This window comes from Prunus avium, chromosome 8, assembly GCF_965620075.1.
Source record: "Prunus avium chromosome 8, drPruAviu1.hap1.1, whole genome shotgun sequence".
In the NCBI taxonomy this organism is placed as follows: domain Eukaryota; kingdom Viridiplantae; phylum Streptophyta; class Magnoliopsida; order Rosales; family Rosaceae; genus Prunus; species Prunus avium.
Window position 1 is genome coordinate 39,434,876 of NC_142291.1, and position 18,758 is coordinate 39,453,633.

General features: G+C 38.0%; 3 protein-coding genes across 3 annotated transcripts; 1 reads left to right on the top strand and 2 right to left on the bottom strand.

Moving 5' to 3' along the window:
* Nucleotides 1-3,860: 3,860 nt before the first annotated feature.
* On the top strand, nucleotides 3,861-7,798 carry TIR1 (F-box/RNI-like superfamily protein). The gene is made up of 3 exons (XM_021964353.2): nucleotides 3,861-4,545; nucleotides 5,849-6,341; nucleotides 6,490-7,798. Exons 1-3 carry the CDS (start codon nucleotides 4,082-4,084, stop codon nucleotides 7,285-7,287), a joined length of 1,755 nt encoding a protein of 584 aa, XP_021820045.1. The 5' UTR covers nucleotides 3,861-4,081; the 3' UTR covers nucleotides 7,288-7,798.
* Nucleotides 7,799-10,164: 2,366 nt separating this feature from the next.
* LOC110761769 (rRNA-processing protein) lies at nucleotides 10,165-11,601 on the bottom strand. Its single transcript, XM_021964330.2, has 3 exons — nucleotides 11,225-11,601; nucleotides 10,887-10,990; nucleotides 10,165-10,728 (listed from the first exon to the last, which is right to left on the bottom strand). The coding sequence occupies exons 1-3, from the start codon at nucleotides 11,424-11,426 to the stop codon at nucleotides 10,342-10,344; spliced, it is 693 nt and encodes a 230-aa protein (XP_021820022.2). The 5' UTR covers nucleotides 11,427-11,601; the 3' UTR covers nucleotides 10,165-10,341.
* Nucleotides 11,602-12,311: 710 nt separating this feature from the next.
* On the bottom strand, nucleotides 12,312-14,123 carry LOC110761839 (bidirectional sugar transporter SWEET9). Its single transcript, XM_088245123.1, has 6 exons — nucleotides 13,841-14,123; nucleotides 13,674-13,710; nucleotides 13,331-13,541; nucleotides 13,078-13,239; nucleotides 12,864-12,983; nucleotides 12,312-12,758 (listed from the first exon to the last, which is right to left on the bottom strand). The coding sequence occupies exons 1-6, from the start codon at nucleotides 13,887-13,889 to the stop codon at nucleotides 12,483-12,485; spliced, it is 855 nt and encodes a 284-aa protein (XP_088101249.1). The 5' UTR covers nucleotides 13,890-14,123; the 3' UTR covers nucleotides 12,312-12,482.
* Nucleotides 14,124-18,758: the final 4,635 nt, after the last annotated feature.

Genomic DNA, 18,758 nt, shown 5'->3' on the forward strand with positions numbered 1-18,758 from the left:
GAGATAGCATAGCATAGCATACAACTGAGAAGCCAGGGATTGTCTCAACAAAGACTCTAAAATCTGGTGTTACTTTTGTAATAAAGCTAGCTTCCTTGGTGAGTTGTTTCTTGCGTCGAAACCACAGATAGTACAAAGATAAAAAGCTCACGCCAAGTGAAAGAGAGAGAGAGAGAGAGAGAGAGAGAGAGGTGGGGGAAAAGGTTGTGTCTGTCACTCGAGTTTTTGATTGGACAGTGCAGGCCGGCACTAGGGCAGGCAGACTTCGGCCACCCTCTAGTATTGATCCAGCCAGCTCTTGTTTCGTAGGGCCCCCTACGATTGTTGGGCTTTTGGGCTTCAACTTCTTGTTAGTGTTTTGCTTTGCTTTATGGGTTACCTTACAAATAAGGGTAAGGGGTACTACCACCATTAGGTTAAGGTGGGGTCACACACTGTACGTACTTTGTTCCTTTCATAAATCACGCAATAGGCAGAAATGCTATAATGAAGAGTTTAGAATGAGGAGGTTATTTAAGGGGTTCAATCCCACCATCAACAAATATGAGTAAATCAATGGACTTAAATATTTTAAATAGTTTAATTGTGGGATTAAACCCTTCAAATAAGATCCTCATTTTACACTCTCGTTGTAGAAACAACCCTAAATAGCGGAGTTTATGAATTGCTTTCAAACTGGGCTATATATATATATATATACTTCCAACTAATTCGGAATACATAAAGTAGTTTCACTAATCGTTAATTTTGATTTAGTGATATTTGTCTACTACACAAGGAGGTTTTAAGTTCAATTTACATGAACGACGAAAATGAAATATATTTATTACGAGTTCGTAACTAGTTAGTTGTAATTAGCCTCTATAGTTTGTCCCCCCAAAAAAAACTGTTCATAAAATGACGTATAGTAAGCAAACTATATATATGCATAGTTTTTATGTGGATTCTCCTGATTAAGTGGGAGCCATCTAATACATGAGAGAGTTGTATACCCATCTAATCCACCTTTATGTTAATTTTTAATATTTTCAAGCTGTGGTCAACAAAAGTTTGCCAAATTTCGTCTAACTGATGCTCACAGTATGTAGGCCTAAGGCCAGCCACCCCTCTAGCTACAAGCTTGGGTTTTCAGCTACATGCATATCATTATCATATAAAGGCATACTGTTCCACACTTTGGAAGTAATTGCACATGAAATAAGAAATATGAGAGAGAGAGAGGGCTTTGCTTAATGATAAGATAAAGACTCTTCCACTAATAAGATTGCCAATATGAATCAACAACGTCAACTAACAAATCGAACTCAGGTTCCCATCACGTGCTGGGTGTTATCTATGATAGGAATCACTTGATGGGCAAAGAAGTCGTAGGCATCATTCATGGCTTTCCATTACATTAAAGTGAAGTGATTTTCAATTAATTTAGACCCCAATTGCCAATTGGATTGGACCTCCATAATTGAAATCATGTCCTTTGGGCTCTTCTTGTTGCCATTGACGACTCCTTATTTCGATACTCTTTAGGCATCTTATTTTCGAGTAGACTAGTAATCTCATGTTCAAATCCTCATAATACATTAGTAGTGTGCGTGTGTATTATCAATTTATTCACATCGATTATATGTAGTCTGATAATATAACTTGTGAAATGATCTATAAGAAAACAATACCTTAAAAATATAAAAATAAATAAACAAAGACTAATGTATAACTTTATGTGCCAGCATGCATTTCGCTCAGCTGTCACAACTTCGGTTTGCCCATATCATAGTACTATTTTTGTATTAAATGGTTTCTCTAATCATCGACATTGAAGGTGGTGAAGAATATGATTTTATTTTTTTTATTTTTTTGCATAATTTATAACTCCTAGAATTCGTCTTAGAGAAAACATTTTGAAATGAATAGGTGGGCGGTCTTTCTGAAAAAATTATACACAGCTAGTCCAAGCCAAGCCATTCCACTCGAGAAGGAGAGAGATTCCCGGAGAACCGTGCGTGGGGTTAATAATTAAATCCTCTCATTTTTAATTAATCAATTATTTTTTATATCTTAATCACGATTTTTCACCAATAAACAATCAACTTTACGTGCAGGCCAACTAAGCTCACCATTTAATTATTCCATTAAAAAATTAATTAACTGATTAAGACCTAAGTTTCTGAGCGATATTTCAGTATATTTTTTTTCCATAACGCTTTTTGCTGTTTTTATGATATATAATATAATATCGAAATCGAGTAGAGACAAGCTCTAACCAACGGTTGAGATATTCGCTTCACAAGAACTAAATCTGGGCCGTTGATTTTAACTCGACATGAAAAGGGACAGGTCTATCGAGTCCATGCTACTGAGGCAGTGGATCCCAATAATACCATGTCCTTTTCAAACTGGCAATAGTACCCCTCATTTGTGTGGAACGAAGGCAGTTGGGTGTGATCTAAAGAGGGCAAGTTCGTACTCTCAATTTTATAAATTTTTGTGATGGCCCCATGGAAAAATGTACGTACGCGGCCCTCGGTGAAACTGTAGGGGCGCTTTGGCTTTTTTACCGTTTATGGTCCCAAAATTTAATTACCTGCATGAGCTTTCATGGGTCCATGTGTAAATTACCATATCACCCGTACACTGTAAAAAAGCCACATCGTATGGTCTGATTAAGATGCAACGTGCAGTTGTTTGTAGTACATTTGAACTATTCCTCTGCCCATCATGACCTTTCAATTGGATAATAAGTGAGGCTATAATTACCAAATATTATTATATCATTCTTCAATTTCACTTTTCTAGCAGTTTATCCTATTTTTACATTTCATTTTGACGATTTTGCAATCTATTTTCGATCAAATTCTTTGGTTACCATATCCATATGGCTAGTAAAATAAGTACACCACATTAATAATATTTACGTGTAAGGGCCATGACAACTTCATGTCTACGTATATTAATATATTTGGGATAAAAACGCTTAATTTATGTATATATGTGAATTCACTAATTATGCTAGTCACGATGAATTGTCTATTATTATTCAGCTAAAAAAGGTAAGTTTGTTTGCGAGTGATTATGAATAGCCTAATAATCACTTATATGGAGAATCACTTTAAGTGATTTTATAGAGAAACATATGAAAAATACTTCTCCGCATAAGTGATTTTTGACCTCCCATAATCACTCCCAAACGAGCCAGTGTACTTATCCTCACAATTTTGGAATGTAAATTCAAATTTCTGCCTAACCCTATGTGATCTTTCTTATTCATATACTGATACGTGGTAACTCTAGTTTTCTTCTAGTCAAAAAACAAAATATATACTGATACGTGGCGTTGTTCGAATTAAACAGTCACACATGATTGGACGGCCATGATGTCATGATAACCAGGGGACTTCACATCAAATCATTCCTTATTATTTTAACCTTTTTTTAACTCCGCTAAACGTGGTCCCCACAATATTACTCTCCCACAGATCCAGCCGTGCAATGCGAATCATGAGATTCCCCTTACACTACCCATTCCGGTACACATGACAACACTTTACCTCAACCCATTCCTTCTCGTCTTCCTCAATTTCTCCCCATAATATCGCGACACAACGAGATGCTCCAAACTCTCCTCGCTTTGATATACACCCGGCTCCACCCCCCTTACGTACACCCGTTTTCTGCGGCTGCCCTTGGTCGCCCAGCGGATAAGACCACCCCACTGCCACCGCGCAATCCAACGGCTCTCACCCTCCACTTGACACGTGTCGCCATCGTAGGGTGAATCAGCATCAGTCGCACAGAAGCCCACCATGCGATTTAACCCTGGTTAAACTCTAACCTCACCCAGCTCAACATAAAAACCTTATCCTCTTTCTCTTTCTCTTTCTCACTTCTCTCTCTCTATCTCTTCTGCAAGCCTGCAACGAATAAGCTCGTTAATGGAGTCTCAGATCTAATCTAAACGACACACAAACTCAGTATATCTATCTATTTCGCCTCTCTTTATCTCTTTCGCTATTTTTATAGCTGCTTCAAATCTGAAGCACTCCCAGAACGACGTCATTTTAGTAATTTTCCAGTTTGAGCTGTGGGAATGCTGAAAATGGCGAACTCGTTCCCAGAGGAGGTGCTAGAACACGTGTTCTCGTTCATACAGTCGGACTCGGACCGGAACTCGATCTCGATGGTGTGCAAGTCGTGGTACGAGATCGAGCGATGGTGCAGGAGGAGAATATTCATCGGGAACTGCTACGCCGTGAGCCCTAGGATGATGATCAGACGGTTCCCAGACATTAGATCCATCGAGCTCAAAGGGAAGCCTCACTTCGCCGACTTTAATCTGGTCCCTGAAGGCTGGGGTGGCTATGTCCACCCCTGGATCGCCGCCATGGCTGATGCCTACCCTTGGCTTGAGGAGATCAAGCTCAAGAGGATGGTTGTCACCGACGAGACCCTGGAGCTGATTGCCAAGTCTTTCAAGAATTTCAAGCTCCTTGTGCTTTCATCTTGCGAGGGCTTCAGCACTGATGGCCTTGCCGCCATTGCTGCCAATTGCAGGTTTCTCTCTCTCTTTCTGTGCATTTGCTTTGCACTGTGTTTGTTTTGGTTTGGTTGTGATATGGGTGCTTCAGCTTTGCTTGTTCTGTTTTACTCTAGCAGTCAATTTTGGGTTCGATTTATTTGTTTGTTTTGTTTTGGAACTCTTTGGGGGTTCTTTTTGGTTGCTAGGAAGAAGTAAGAGAAAGAAAAGCATTAAAGTTTGGATCTTTCGGTTTGTTTTAGGGAAATTAGTGAACTTTCTTCACCCGGATTTTACTGCTTGAGCACTTAAGCTGGGGTTGCTTGAGTTTAAGTTTCCATTTTTGGCCAGGCCTCAAATAGTAAAATACACACGATTTAAAAATCTTACAACTTCTTGGCTTTTTCCTACATTTCAACCAAGACTTTGTATTTAAGATATTTGTTCTGTGTTCTACTTGTTGGTTGTTGTGGTGTTAAGTGGTTAATATGAGTGAATTTGTAAAGACATCTGATTTGGTTTGTTTTCCGCTGCACATTGTTGCCTTTGATGGCAGCGTGCAGGAGTTACCGTACATTTTTGTTTGTCTCGCATAGCTATCTTAGATATTTTCCCATTTTTGGGTTATCCCAGTTCATTACCATACTTAGTTCTGTATATATATATATATATATTAAAATTATTGGTGATTGGAAACGAATGGAGCTCCTGCTACTTGTTCTGGCTTCCTTGTTTTCTGCTTTTATTTCTTATAGATCTGACTGGGACATCTTGTTGTGTGAACGGTTAATGTTCAAATTGTAGTTAAGAGCACTTGGGTTTCTCTTTTTTTTAGGCTACTTTGCTTGTTATGGACTATTGTAATGTGAGGTTCTTTTCAAATTTTGTATTCTAACTCTTCGGACGGTGTGGATGTGTTTTGGTTCTCTCCACTAGATTCTCTTCTACTTTGCTACTCAAAGATTCTCTTGATCTGATTTCTTGTTTTTTAGCTTTTGCTTTTGGGAGAAATGTTGTTTTCACTTGAGAATGCTGGAATTGGAAAGAAATGTGAGCTTTTGTGTGATGATGGTTCAGTGAGAACATCAAACTAGTGAAAAATACATGACTTACTTTTCTTGTGAACTTAGGTCTGTAGAAAAGTTGAACCAATATAATAGTCTAGTCACTGTCGGTTACTGATGGTGATGAGCTGGTAATTTTAATCAGGAATCTAATTTTCATGGTTTTGTTTTGTTTTATCCCATTGCTTTATTTAGTAAAACTCTTCTTTTTTTCCTCAGATTGTGAAATGTCTATACGTTGTCTTTATCAATGCACCCTTTCACCTTGTTGATGCAGGAATCTGCGGGAGCTGGACTTGCATGAGAGCGATGTGGAGGACCTGAGTGGGCATTGGCTCAGCCATTTTCCTGATACGTACACATCACTTGTTTCCCTTAACGTTGCCTGCTTAGGGTCTGAGTTTAGTTCATCTTCTCTGGAGCGCCTGGTGGGTAGGTGTCCCAATCTGAAGAGTCTCCGGCTCAATCGCGCTGTGCCTCTCGACAGGCTAGCCAATCTACTTCACCGGGCACCTCAGCTGGTTGAGTTAGGCACAGGGGCCTATTCGGCTGAGTTGCGGCCTGATCTCTTCTCAAACCTAGCAGGTTTGCTCTCGGGATGCAAGGAACTCAAGAGCCTATCTGGGTTTTGGGATGTGGTCCCAGCATATCTTCCAGCTATTTATTCTATCTGCCCTGGGCTGACATCACTAAATTTGAGTTATGCCACTATTCCAAGCCCCGATCTTATAAAGCTTGTTAGCCAATGTCCAAATCTGCAGCGGCTTTGGGTATGTCCCATCTTATTTGATGTTTTCAACCTCATATGCCTTTAATTCAATTTTAATCCTCCTTAGGTCCAAGGATCAGATGCTTACAGATGCAAATAAGTTCCAATTGGTAATTCCATTTTGTAGCTAATTAAGGATATGACTGCAGGTATTGGATTACATTGAAGATGTTGGCCTTGATGCCCTGGCAGTGTCTTGCAAAGATCTACGAGAATTAAGGGTGTTTCCATCAGATCCGTTTGTAGTGGAACCAAATGTGTCGTTGACAGAGCAGGGCCTCATATCTGTTTCTGAGGGCTGTCCAAAGCTCCAGTCAGTTCTGTACTTCTGCCGGCAAATGTCTAATGATGCACTAATCACCATTGCAAGGAATCAACCTAACTTTACATGTTTTCGTCTTTGTATAATTGAGCCCCGAACTCCGGACTACCTTACCCTTGAGCCACTTGATGTGGGTTTTGGGGCCATTGTTGAGCACTGCAAGGATCTCCGGCGGTTGTCTGTCTCCGGTCTACTAACTGATCGTGCGTTTGAGTATATTGGAACACATGGAAAAAAGTTGGAGATGCTTTCTCTAGCCTTTGCTGGAGATAGTGACTTGGGGCTTCATCATGTATTGTCTGGGTGTGAGAATCTACGGAAACTGGAGATTAGGGACTGTCCTTTTGGTGATAAGGCTCTTTTGGCCAATGCTGCAAAGCTGGAGACAATGCGATCCCTTTGGATGTCTTCTTGCTCAGTGAGTTATGGAGCATGTAAGCTGCTAGGTCAGAAGTTGCCGAGGCTTAATGTTGAAGTTATAGATGAGAGGGGACACCCGGAGTCCAGGCCGGAGAGCTGTCCTGTTGAGAAGCTCTACATTTATAGGTCCGTTGCGGGGCCAAGGTTTGACATGCCTGGCTTTGTTTGGACCATGGATGAAGATTCTGCAGTGAGGGTTACTTGACACTTGGGGGTTACTTGACACTTGCGCGGAGACACCCGCGGATTCAAACCCTTGATATGTCTTGCATGGGGGGCATAGCAGGTACATGCTTAATATATGGTACTCAATTGTTTCGCATTTAAATTCATCGGTAGCTTAATATAGATGCAGCTCTGATTGGAGTGGAAGCGGGGGTAGGGAGGTATACAGAGGCTCAAGAGCTCGATTGCCATTCATTTTACCATTGGCTGAGCTATGGGATACCAGTTAGACTAATAAAGAGATTTAAGCTCCTGTTGTTGTTGTTGTTGTTGTTGTTGTTATATGTATTAAACAGAGTTGTTAATTTTATTCGGCATAGCCACCACCATGTATACTAGCTGCAGACCACCATGTATACTAGCTGCAGACTTTTGCATGTTTATGCATTTATGTGGCCCTCTTTTTTCAACAGGAATTAATTGCCATGTGGACCCATTTGTATCATTGTTAACCTTCGATCTCAGCAAATAAAGCTTCAAATTTTAATATTTATCACTTGTAAGCTATAGTCTTGAAGCATCCTATCATGTAGATTTAGTTGGTTTTGTGAAAGATGGATTAGATTGTGGATTGGATTGTATTGGATTGGATTGCTGCTGAAATGTATGCAGGAAATGTTGTTGAAAGCTCTCTCTGAGTTTGAGGACCTCTTCATACGATCTTCTTGCAGTTGCAACTTTCCAGAAAGAGCCCGCCCATTGTTCTGCCAACAATTTTCTTACCTTACATGTTTTACACTACACTAAGATAATTATTGACATTTGAGTAATCATTGTTGTGAGATTTCCAAACAACCATACCATAGGGTAGGGTAGGTAAATAATATGAGAGAGAAATGACATTTCACTCGATAGGTTTTTACATCTTTACATCTCAGCAACCCAAGAGAGAAAATAATTGAAGGGTAGAAAAAAGAAAGGTAAAAAAGGCAGTTGGGTAGAAAAAGCAAGCTCCTTTGGTAAATGTATGTATGCTGAGTTGGCAAGCTTTTAATGTTATTGGGTAGGGAGAGAGAGAGAGAGAGAGAGAGACCTCGACTTTTGAGCCACGTGATAGATTCGGTGACATTGGAGGGTGTCCACAACTTTTTGCTTCATTCACGCTCTCTTTTCTAGTCCACACCACCACCTGATGACCCAGCAAGAGCAAGCAACCCAAGAACACTCCTTATTTAAGCCCTTTGAATATCAGATGGATTTCCACAGTAATTAATTAAATTAAAGAAAATATAATAAGACAACCCCAACAGAGAGAGAGAGAGAGAGAGAGAGAGAGAGAGAGAGAGAACGCAAAAAAAGATAACAAGGACAGATAGATTGAAAACAACATAACACAGACACCCCCCCGCCCCACCACATACTGAAAAACTGACTCCAAAAAGAAAAAAAAAAGAAAAAAAGAAAAAGAGTTGGTGAATGACTGAGCTGAGATGAGAATTGAGTGTGGTGTGGAATGTGGGGCAATCAAATTTGCAGACACTTTATTGGTTGATGATGGCCACACGTTTGAGGGTATTGATGATCATCATCATTTTTATTCTCTCCTCCTCCTCCCCCTCCCCCTCCTTCCTTACTATAATTCTTTTGCTGATTTCGTCACTCACTCACTCTGATTTTACTGTTTCACCCCCCAACCTCGAGACCTCACCTATATCATCATGATATATCAAAGTAAACTCACTCACTGACCTCATACCGTATGCATCATTATAAAGAGAGTTAAAGTTCTGCAATCCTTCAGTGTGTCCTGCCTTGGTCCCAGCTCTCTCTCTCTCTCTCTCTCTCTCTCTCTCTCTGTCTCAGTTAAAGTTTGTACGAAATAAGTGAACCTGCATTGTACAATTCAGATCCTTGTTGCCCAACAAACATAAATGCAGGTAGGGGTGGCTAGTAGTACACTAAACAAAAATGAGGATGAAACTTAATTATCAGTCCCCTAAAACAAACTAAACAAAAATGAAAACATAATCAAGGATTAAGATCTTCGTTTCAAATATCATATTCTGCTAATCCAACTTCATCATATCATATCCTATCATCGACTATTAAGAAAAAGACAAAAACCCTTTTAGCAGATTTCTGTGGGGGCAGAATATGGGTTCCTGACAATGCCAAGGGCCAGTAAAGAAATGGGCTAGGCTTAGTTTGGGAAATCGGCATGGATATGGAACCATACTTGGACTTTTTAGTACAAGTAGACCCCAAAATACTTGGACTCTGACGAAGCTCCTGGAGCAAGCCTTATAGTGTTGGATGCTAAATTCTTGGTTTCTAAGACATACTAGAACTTTCCCAGAACCAGAAGACTCGACTTGAAAAGAGTTTCAAATACAGGCGCGAGTTTCTGGCTTTTGTCATTCTTTCTTTCACCCTTTTGGCTGATAAATAATTGTTGCCGAGGAGGCTCAAACTTCGAAGTTAGGTGATGGGGAAGTTGGTTTGCATGAAGGCAGTTTGGATCTTATGGGACTTCTAATGGCACTTGATATAGCTCTCGTACTCTCATGTTCATCATTAAACCACGTCCGAAGTACTCTGTAATTGCTGTGCATCGCATCCGCTTACAATTTTTCTTGATCAAACATTTCGGCACTTGCTCGTGTGGCATTTTGCTCGGTGTATGGCTGGTTCAGTCAAGTTGTATCAGCTAGATGAGTGTTTATATGCGTTTTTGTTTAGAACCATGGTGTCAACTGATAATAATGTAGCCTATGTTTGTCCTTCAGTAATAAATAAGGTTTTTTTTTTTTCAACTTTGAGGCATGAGTTTTCGAAATTTTTAATCCTCTCCCAAGAGAGAGCTATGCTTGGCAAAATAATTGAAATCAATGAGCATTTAAATGGTCACAGCAAATGCTGAAAAGAACTACCAGAACAATAATCTGTAGATAGAACATATTTGGCACCTTAACGATATCAAAATGGTTTTACATTTGCTTGAGGAACTGGAATTGCCCTTATCAAGGTTAGTTGAGTAATTCAATCAGCAACATTACAATTATCCAAAAATCAAACATTTCGGAATTTTCACAAACTATGTTTCCTTTACAGAACCTTGAAGTGTCTCCAAAAGATGTTCAATTCTGTACTTCATAACAGGCTGACCTTTATGTGTTTTCTTAAGCATCTTCCCCCTCACAGACTTCCTCCGAGCTTCGGCCTTTTCTCGTTCTTCCTTCTTTGCCTGAATAATCGCATCCCTCTCCCTTCTTGCCTTCTCTTCCTCTTCATGCTTCTTCTCATACACTTCTATTAAATTACGAGCACCATACCTCTTTTTCTTGTTGTTATTCTTACTCCTCTTACCACCATCTTCAGTTTCGTTCTCCTTCTTACTACCATCTTCAGTTTCATTATGTTTCTTACTACCATTTTCAGCTTCATTATCCTTCTTATCACCGTGTTCAGTTTCATTCTCTTCCTGTACCACCCACCAAAAAGATAAATGAAATAAAATTTCAAGCTGCAAATTGTGTTTCACAACAGGATTTCAATTGGTTTATTATATTATTTACAATGCTAATCTTGTCTCAATCTGTTTCTAAAGAAGACGCAATAAAACATTGCTAAAAATCAAACCTCAAGGGGTCTTATAGCCAATGGAAGATTGCTCTGCTGTTGCTTTAGTGACTTCTTATACTTGTTCACATACTTGGAATTCTTGTAAAACTCCTTTTGCTTCTCTGACAGAAAACACAACCCAACCTGTTTGTTAGAATCATTATAAATATGGCAAAATACAAGGGAGTGGTCATAAGTTTCATGTATATAGATACTTCCCGGCAAGAAAAAAGTAAAAGATGATCATATAAACAGGAAAACATTGAAACAGAAACAGAGAAAAACTAAAACCCAAGTAAAGAGCAAATATTTAACAAAGTATAATGAAAATGCAATTAAAGGAGGGGGCTTTATACTTATCAAAGCAGGATTGAAGTAGCTGCTGTTATTTGATTTGGCATTGGCGAAAGCCTCGAGTGAAAGGCCTTGCCCACCCATTCTCCTCATGTTCTTCTTCTTCTTCTTCTTCTTCTTCATGATATCCTTCTTTTTGTTGATCGATGTCGAGCCGTTGAATTTCTCCCTGTTTCCTTCTTCTTTTGGGTATCGATTCTTCATGACGGAAAGGAATGGGGAAAATATTGAGAAACTGATGCAGAAATACGGCAAATTCGGCCAAAACGGTGAGGAAGATTAAGGACTAAAGCGGAGGAATTGGAAACCCTAATTTGCAGGATTGGTAAAAGTGCTTTAGTGCAACTGCGCAAGGCGGGACTCATAGATATTATTGGGTACTTTTACTTTATATAACAAAAGCAAATATGACAAATCAGTTAAAATTAAATTAAATATTTTTTTTTTCCAGGAGTAAGGGGTCCAGACAACAAACTGTGGTGTAGTATTAATGGGAATAAAAATAAAAATAAAAATATTTACATTATTTTTGCAATATATGTCATGTATTAAAAGTAGAAAGTAAAGTATAGTAATAAGAAAACTAATTAGCTCTTAATCTATTGGTATTTTTCTTTCTAATGTTGAAAAAGATACCATCTTCGAAATCCTCCATACTCTTCATTGATAAAATAAGTTAATTACTCATAAAAGAAAATGACTTCATTTGAGTGGTTAAACTCATAATTTTAGCATGATGAAGTGATATGATAGTTCGAGTTAAGTTTTTCTCTTAATAAACGAATGCATGATCATTGGGGAACTTTCAAATTTGAAGAATGTAATTGTCGCAAGTGATTGAATTCATGTAGTAGGAAGCAAGATAATGTTTGGCATGCGTGTCTATCTACTTCATAGATAAATTTGCAAGCATCAATTGGATTGCATTTTCATTTTTGTTTCGCTACAATTGTGATTAGACTAGATTTTCTCCTTTCTATTTGTAGTATTCATTCATTCTGGTGGGAAAGCCCACATGTAAGAATAAACCAAATAAGGTATGAGCAAGGGAAAAAGACAATCATGGAGAAATAGAACAAGAACAACAGCTACATGTGAATATGATGTCTACCGTTCGATTCCCTCCAATATCGGTTATAGAAAATAAATAAATATAATAATAATAATAATAAAAGCTATACTAATTGGCAATATCCACAGTGCCAACCCTAGGCAATCACATAATTGATTCACTTGGCTCATTTGGTCTATTCTAGATGATCACACAATTGATTCATTTGGCTCAGCGGCAGCTGCATCTTCAGCCCTGCTATCATTTGTCATGCTCTCTGTTGACTGATTCTCCTCAGCTTCAGAACTCTTCTTTGTGTCCTCTGTTTTCAATTGACTGTCACTTGCTACAATGTCATTTACTGCAACCACATTTGGTATCTGATTGAGGCTAAATTCTGGTAACACAGATTTCTTTGAGTTCTTGAACATCAGATACATAATCATCTGCGCTAACCCGAATGCGAAACCGAGGATGTTTGGTGCCTAAACATGGAAGAAAACAAGGCAGATAGATTTTAAACTTGGACAAATTATATTGCATTATATATTGTGTTTCTGCATGTATATATATATGATGACACGTTTTACCGCTATGAACAAATCCCTCACTAGAAGGCCATAGAAGAACCACATTACAGCACAGAGAGTTAAGCAGAATGACAAAGGGAAGGACATGAACTCCACACTCCTCGTTCTAATAACTAGCCTCTGAAAATATAGCAGGAGATAATCAATTGTGTGTTTAGATCTGTCAAGAATATAGTGTTTGATTTGGCATGAAATAAATAAGCAATATTGTTACCATTATACTCAGAGGAGCGGCAAACACAGAGACAGAGAACACGACACTAATCCACCCAACAACTTTAATCCGCAGAAAATGATTTGGAATTAGGTAGGTGCTCAATATGATCACACCATAAACCCCCACATTAAACAGGACAAGAAGCTTTGCTGTGTAAATCTGCAAATTATAAAAAATTAAAGATGAACAAGAAATGAATATATTATAGATAGAGAGAAGAGAGAGCATTATAAATTTAGAAAGTATGTACCCTGGTTTTTGCTGGTGCATAAATCATGTACATTACAAGGTAACTGGTTTCTATGATGCAACCAACGGAGTTGATGGTGATGAGCATAAAAGCATTGGTCTTGAGGAAGGCATAGTAGAGCATAAGCATGGCGCTAAACAGAGCCACCGAATAAGGTATGGACTGGAACCCTTCTGTTGATTTTTTCTTGAAAATTCTATAAAATGTTGGCCTATAAAATAAAATAAAAGGCAATGCAAAAAGTTAGATAACAATTACATATGATACATGAACTCCCATATGTGCATGAAGGAGACAGAGAGATAGAGAGAGAGAGAGAGAGAGAGAGAGAGAGAGAGATTACAGTGGCGCTAGGTACACCATGAAGGCCACGATGTTACCTGTGAAAATAAAAAACAGAGAGAGAGAGAGAGAGAGAGAGAGAGAGAGAGAGAGAGAGAGAGAGAGAGAAAGAGAGAGAGAATTTAGAATTGAAAACCAAGTAAAAATTGAAAAGAAAAAAGAACCTACCTAGAATGCCAAAAACAGAGGCCAAGTGGAAAGCATCAGGGGCTGCCATTCTTAGGGTGAAGCTCTTTTAACTACTAAGGAGTATGTGAGGATTTGAGGGGCACTCCAAAGACTCAAAGAGCTTGCTCTACTTGTTGCATTGTGTGCCTTATATATAGGAGAGCAGAAGGGGAAAAGAAGACCCAAGAAAAAGAAAAACAAAAGAAAGAAACAGAGTTGAGCTGGGTGTTGGAAACTGAGAGTTGGAGCTAGCTATGAACAAACTGTATATTTGATGTGTTGTGGGCAAAGAGTTAATGAGGTTCCTCCTCGAACCCTTCAAGCTTATATTACTAGTTATGATTTTGAATTGGGAAAAATGAGCTGCTAGCCTAGCCTAGCCTAGCCTAGCTATCTAATAGCTTGAGCCATTAGGTTACGTGAAGCGAAGGTTGAGCAAAATGGATATCTGATAGGCCACACCGCAGTAGCAGCCGTTACGTTTAAAGGGCTTTATGCAAATGTATTTTTTTCATGTATTGTACGCGGAATATGCAGTGTGTGTGTGTGTGTGTTTATAAAGCTTTTGGTTGCCTGCCAATTGGCAATTGGCAATTGGACTGTCTGTCTTAAGCTTACTCTACTCTCACATGTTTTTCTTTCCCTAGGTAATCATAATCAATGAGGACAACTACAAGCAATTAGCCACAAGATTAAGACACTCTTAGCTTAGTACTGAAGGATAACCACAATTAGGTGTGAACAAATTGCCAGTCACATTGAGAATTGCAGCATCAAGGGCTAGCTATAAATAAACTCTTCTTAGTCATCCTCTGTTCCGTAATAGATGTTTTTTTTTTGTGTGTGGACGAAAGCGTAATAGATGTTACTTACTCACTCGGTGCTTGCCAGACAACGATGCTACTTAAATGGAAAATGCAGAAATGTGAAGCAGTTATTTTCTATGCCCTGGCAAGCTTTTGTGAGCGGCCATGCATGCTATGCTTGTACAACTTTTGTGTTCAGTTTTGTGTTAATTTTCAAATATGGATGTATGTGTATAAATATACTTTTTCGCTTATGGGTTGGTCTTTCTTGATTTGCTTTGTAATCTAGTGCATATGCAGTGGCCCTGGAACAAACTGAAACTGCAACAGAAGGGGCGGCCTTTTGCATAGAAAGTGTATTATCTTTCTGTTTCTCATCTTTTTAGTTTGTTATGAAATGCAAAGTTTTTTATTATTATTTATTTTGTGGAGGAAATACTCCAATTAGTTTACTAGAACTATACTTGTTGGTTTTAGCAAGCAAGTTTGAGTTGAAATTTGTAACTACTTATTATAGTCTTTATAAGTCTCGGCCATTTTACTAGATTGGTTTGGATTGAGCACATGGTGGACCACGTAAGCTTGACCTTTTGTTAACTTGGGCTCTGATTTAAATTAGTTTTTGCCCAAACAAAACCTAACGATCTAATAATATATGGTCAATCAAAATATCTTCTAAGAATTGCTAGTTTGGTTTGTTTAAGAGAAAGAGAAGAGTCTGACCAAAAAAAAAGAAAGAAAAAGGAAAGAGGAGAGGTAAATTAATGTAGGTGACTTTCATAAGTTGGTGGGTCTACACTACACATAGCAAACCAACTTTCTTTGAGCAGGAATATGAATATTACTTGCAAGTTTTATGAACAAACCAAAGAAAGTTACTGCCCGGGGAAAGACAAGTATATCCCTAACTAGCATATGAAATATATAGGCGATTGTGGACTCAATCACAATCAAGGTCTAAAATATTGATGGTTTTATAAATATTGGTAGTCCAAAAATACAGAAATTTCAATGAAAATTTCAGGATATTATCGATATCGATAAAAATTGAATAAAAACCACAGAAATTGTAAGAAAAATTTGGAAATTTTTCTTGAAACGTTGGAAGGTGTTTATTTGGTCAATTATCTATTACTTTATCACAAAAAATTGGAAGAAAATGCATTGCATGATGAGTTTAACTTATTTAAGTTAATTATATAGTGAGCTGACAAACACTATGAGTGTAGAAAATATGTAGTATTTAATGAAAGAAGATTAAACATACCATAATCATTTATTTATAATGATTTACTACAATATTTTACACATTTATACATTGCATGGTAAGATACATGAGTGACTTAGTATCACATAGAGTTCCTATAAGGTTCAAATTTGAGTTATTTACACTAACAACTCTTGAGGTTTTCAGTTTTTTCAAAAAACTCCTGGACGTTTTAGAAATTACAAGAACACCCCTTGAGGTTTTAAATTGTTTTCACAAAACTCATTTTCATCGATTTTTCATCCAAAGATTGATGATTTTATACAAAAAATTCTCCAAATGACAAAGTTGGCCTTTGAGATTAGATTGCATACACTTCGTTGAGGTTAATTTTTTCATTTGCATAAGTTTTTTTTTTTTGCCAATGAAATCATCAATTTTTGGACAAACAATCAACAAAAAGGGGTTTTGTGAAAACAAATTGAAATCTCAGGGGGTGTTCATGTAATTTTTGAGACCTGAGAGGGTTTTATGAAATCACAAGAAACCTCAAGGGGTGTTAGTGTAAATGTGGGAGTATAAAATTCGGCTTCCAATCACGAGACGCCACTTGGACAATAAAAATATCTCCTAGGTCAATTAATTGAGCTCATTTATTTGGCAAATTAATTGATACTAAAAATATGGATATTATCTTTATTTTAAAGAAATAACATCACCAATTAAGATATTATCCTAATTTGGAGATATCTTCATCAAATTAGGAGATTTGATCCCGATCAAATCCCTAATGGACTCAATCTCTACAATTTAGGGTTTAGATTCTTTGAAAAACCCTAGATTCCTAGAGCCCTATAAATACATGGCTTAATTCAACACTCAAGGTAATATGAATTCTAAACATAGTCCTCAAACCCTACGAAAATACCCCTCCACTCTCTCTCTCCTTTAGCCAACGGCACCATCACTGCCGTCAGCCATATCTCTCTTCTCTCTCCATATTTTCATACACGGCTCCTTCCACCACACAAGGCTCTGGTCACCTGGTTCTCCTTATAGAGAAAACTCTGTACCATTTTTAGCTATTGTTTCTCCTAGATACAATCGACATAACTTAGGCATTGGAGGGCCTTTGGCCAACAACCCCCAGGTGTGGTCTATTTACTCCGATCTTTTTTACAGGAACCGAGAAAGAGAGAGAAAGAAGATTAAAGGTTGAAGAATGCACAAGCGAATATTCTCCCGTGAGAATTTTTGCACAAATAGTAAATTACTCTTCAAAATTTTCATTGTCTTCATCATCTCCATATTATCGATATTATAACGATATTATAGTTATATTTTGGCCAAATATTGCTGAAGTGTGAGAGAAATTATCGACGTCGATATTATCAATATTTATACGATATGTGTATGGATGCATTCCAAAATATCATTGACTCGAAAAAATGATAATATCCTCGATATTTCATCGATATTATCGATATTTTAGACTATAGTCACAATGCAAAATAAAACAAAGTAAAAAGAGATCAAATAGCAATTGTAAGCTATTAGCAATTTGGCATCGGTTAAGATTTGGATTTAATTAGCTGAACCTGAATAGAACTTGAAATTCAAATGTTGTTTAGTACTAAGTTGTTTATATGTTATATATAATATAACAGTAGAGAGATAAAAGTATTTAGCTCTAGACATGTAACTATTGAATACTTAAATATTTTATATATTTGTATTTTCTATTCCGGTCCCCTTAACTTTACAATTCAAGCTCCGCCCCTGATTGCACATACATGCATTTTCCAAAGACATTTATTTATATGCATCAATTTAGTACAGAAATGTAAGGACGAACCTTTCTAGTAAATTTGCTCATGTGGCAACAACTCATAGGGAATTTTTTATTTATTTAATTTTTTATTTTTGATAGGAAAATTTAAGGTAAATAAGCTGCTCATACAGAAATGCAGGCTACAATTACCATACTGGGCTAAATTTAATTCCCCAGCTAAGGCCATATATATCATGCACGTACTACAAAAAGCAGCAAGCACTATGAGGAATTGCAACAACTAGCTATGAGGCAGATAATGGCAGCAATAATATTGCAATGCATCCTATCACTTGGCTTCTTCCTTGCTTGCGTTTGCGTTAATGCCGCAGGGAAACCAAATGGCTTGACCATGGAACTCATGAATCGCCGGCATCACCTCTCTATCCAGGCAATATTTCTTATGAAGAAGAAATCCAAAGACTCATAGACCGATCCATTGCCCGAGCTCAACACCATCATTACACCTTGGCATCCCTCGGCAACAATAATGTGTCACAAACTATAATCAACCCTCTTGACATTCGTCCGAAACTCGAATTTTACCCTTACGGCTCTTACCTTGTACAAGTTGGGATTGGGACTTTTGATGCAACTTTCCCGACAAGGTCATTCAATACATACTACTTGTACACCGACACTGGAAGCACCCTCACATGGGCGCTGTGAGAGGATTGTCAATGCTTTCAAACCAAAGAACCCCCTTTCCCTAACAGCTAAGTCCAAATCTTATGTTGCTCTCTGTTGCAATCAAAACCCGTTTTGCAAGACAGGCCAATGCACCGGTCCTTACTGCTCCCAGCACGATGAGTACATGGGCGGCACCGTTGTCAATTCTATTCTTTCAGGCATGAATATATTAATCTTTTGTACTATTAATTCTCGAAAATATGGCAACTAACTATGCGCAGCTGAAAATTTAAACTTTTTGTCAAGCAGTGGGCAGCCACTGATGATTCCGGGCGTAGTGTTTGGTTGTGCTTATGACACCAGGAAAATCAGTTCTGGAAGGCTGGAAGAGTTCAAGGTTACATGACTATGGGTTTGGGATATGCTCCGATTTCCTTTCCACTG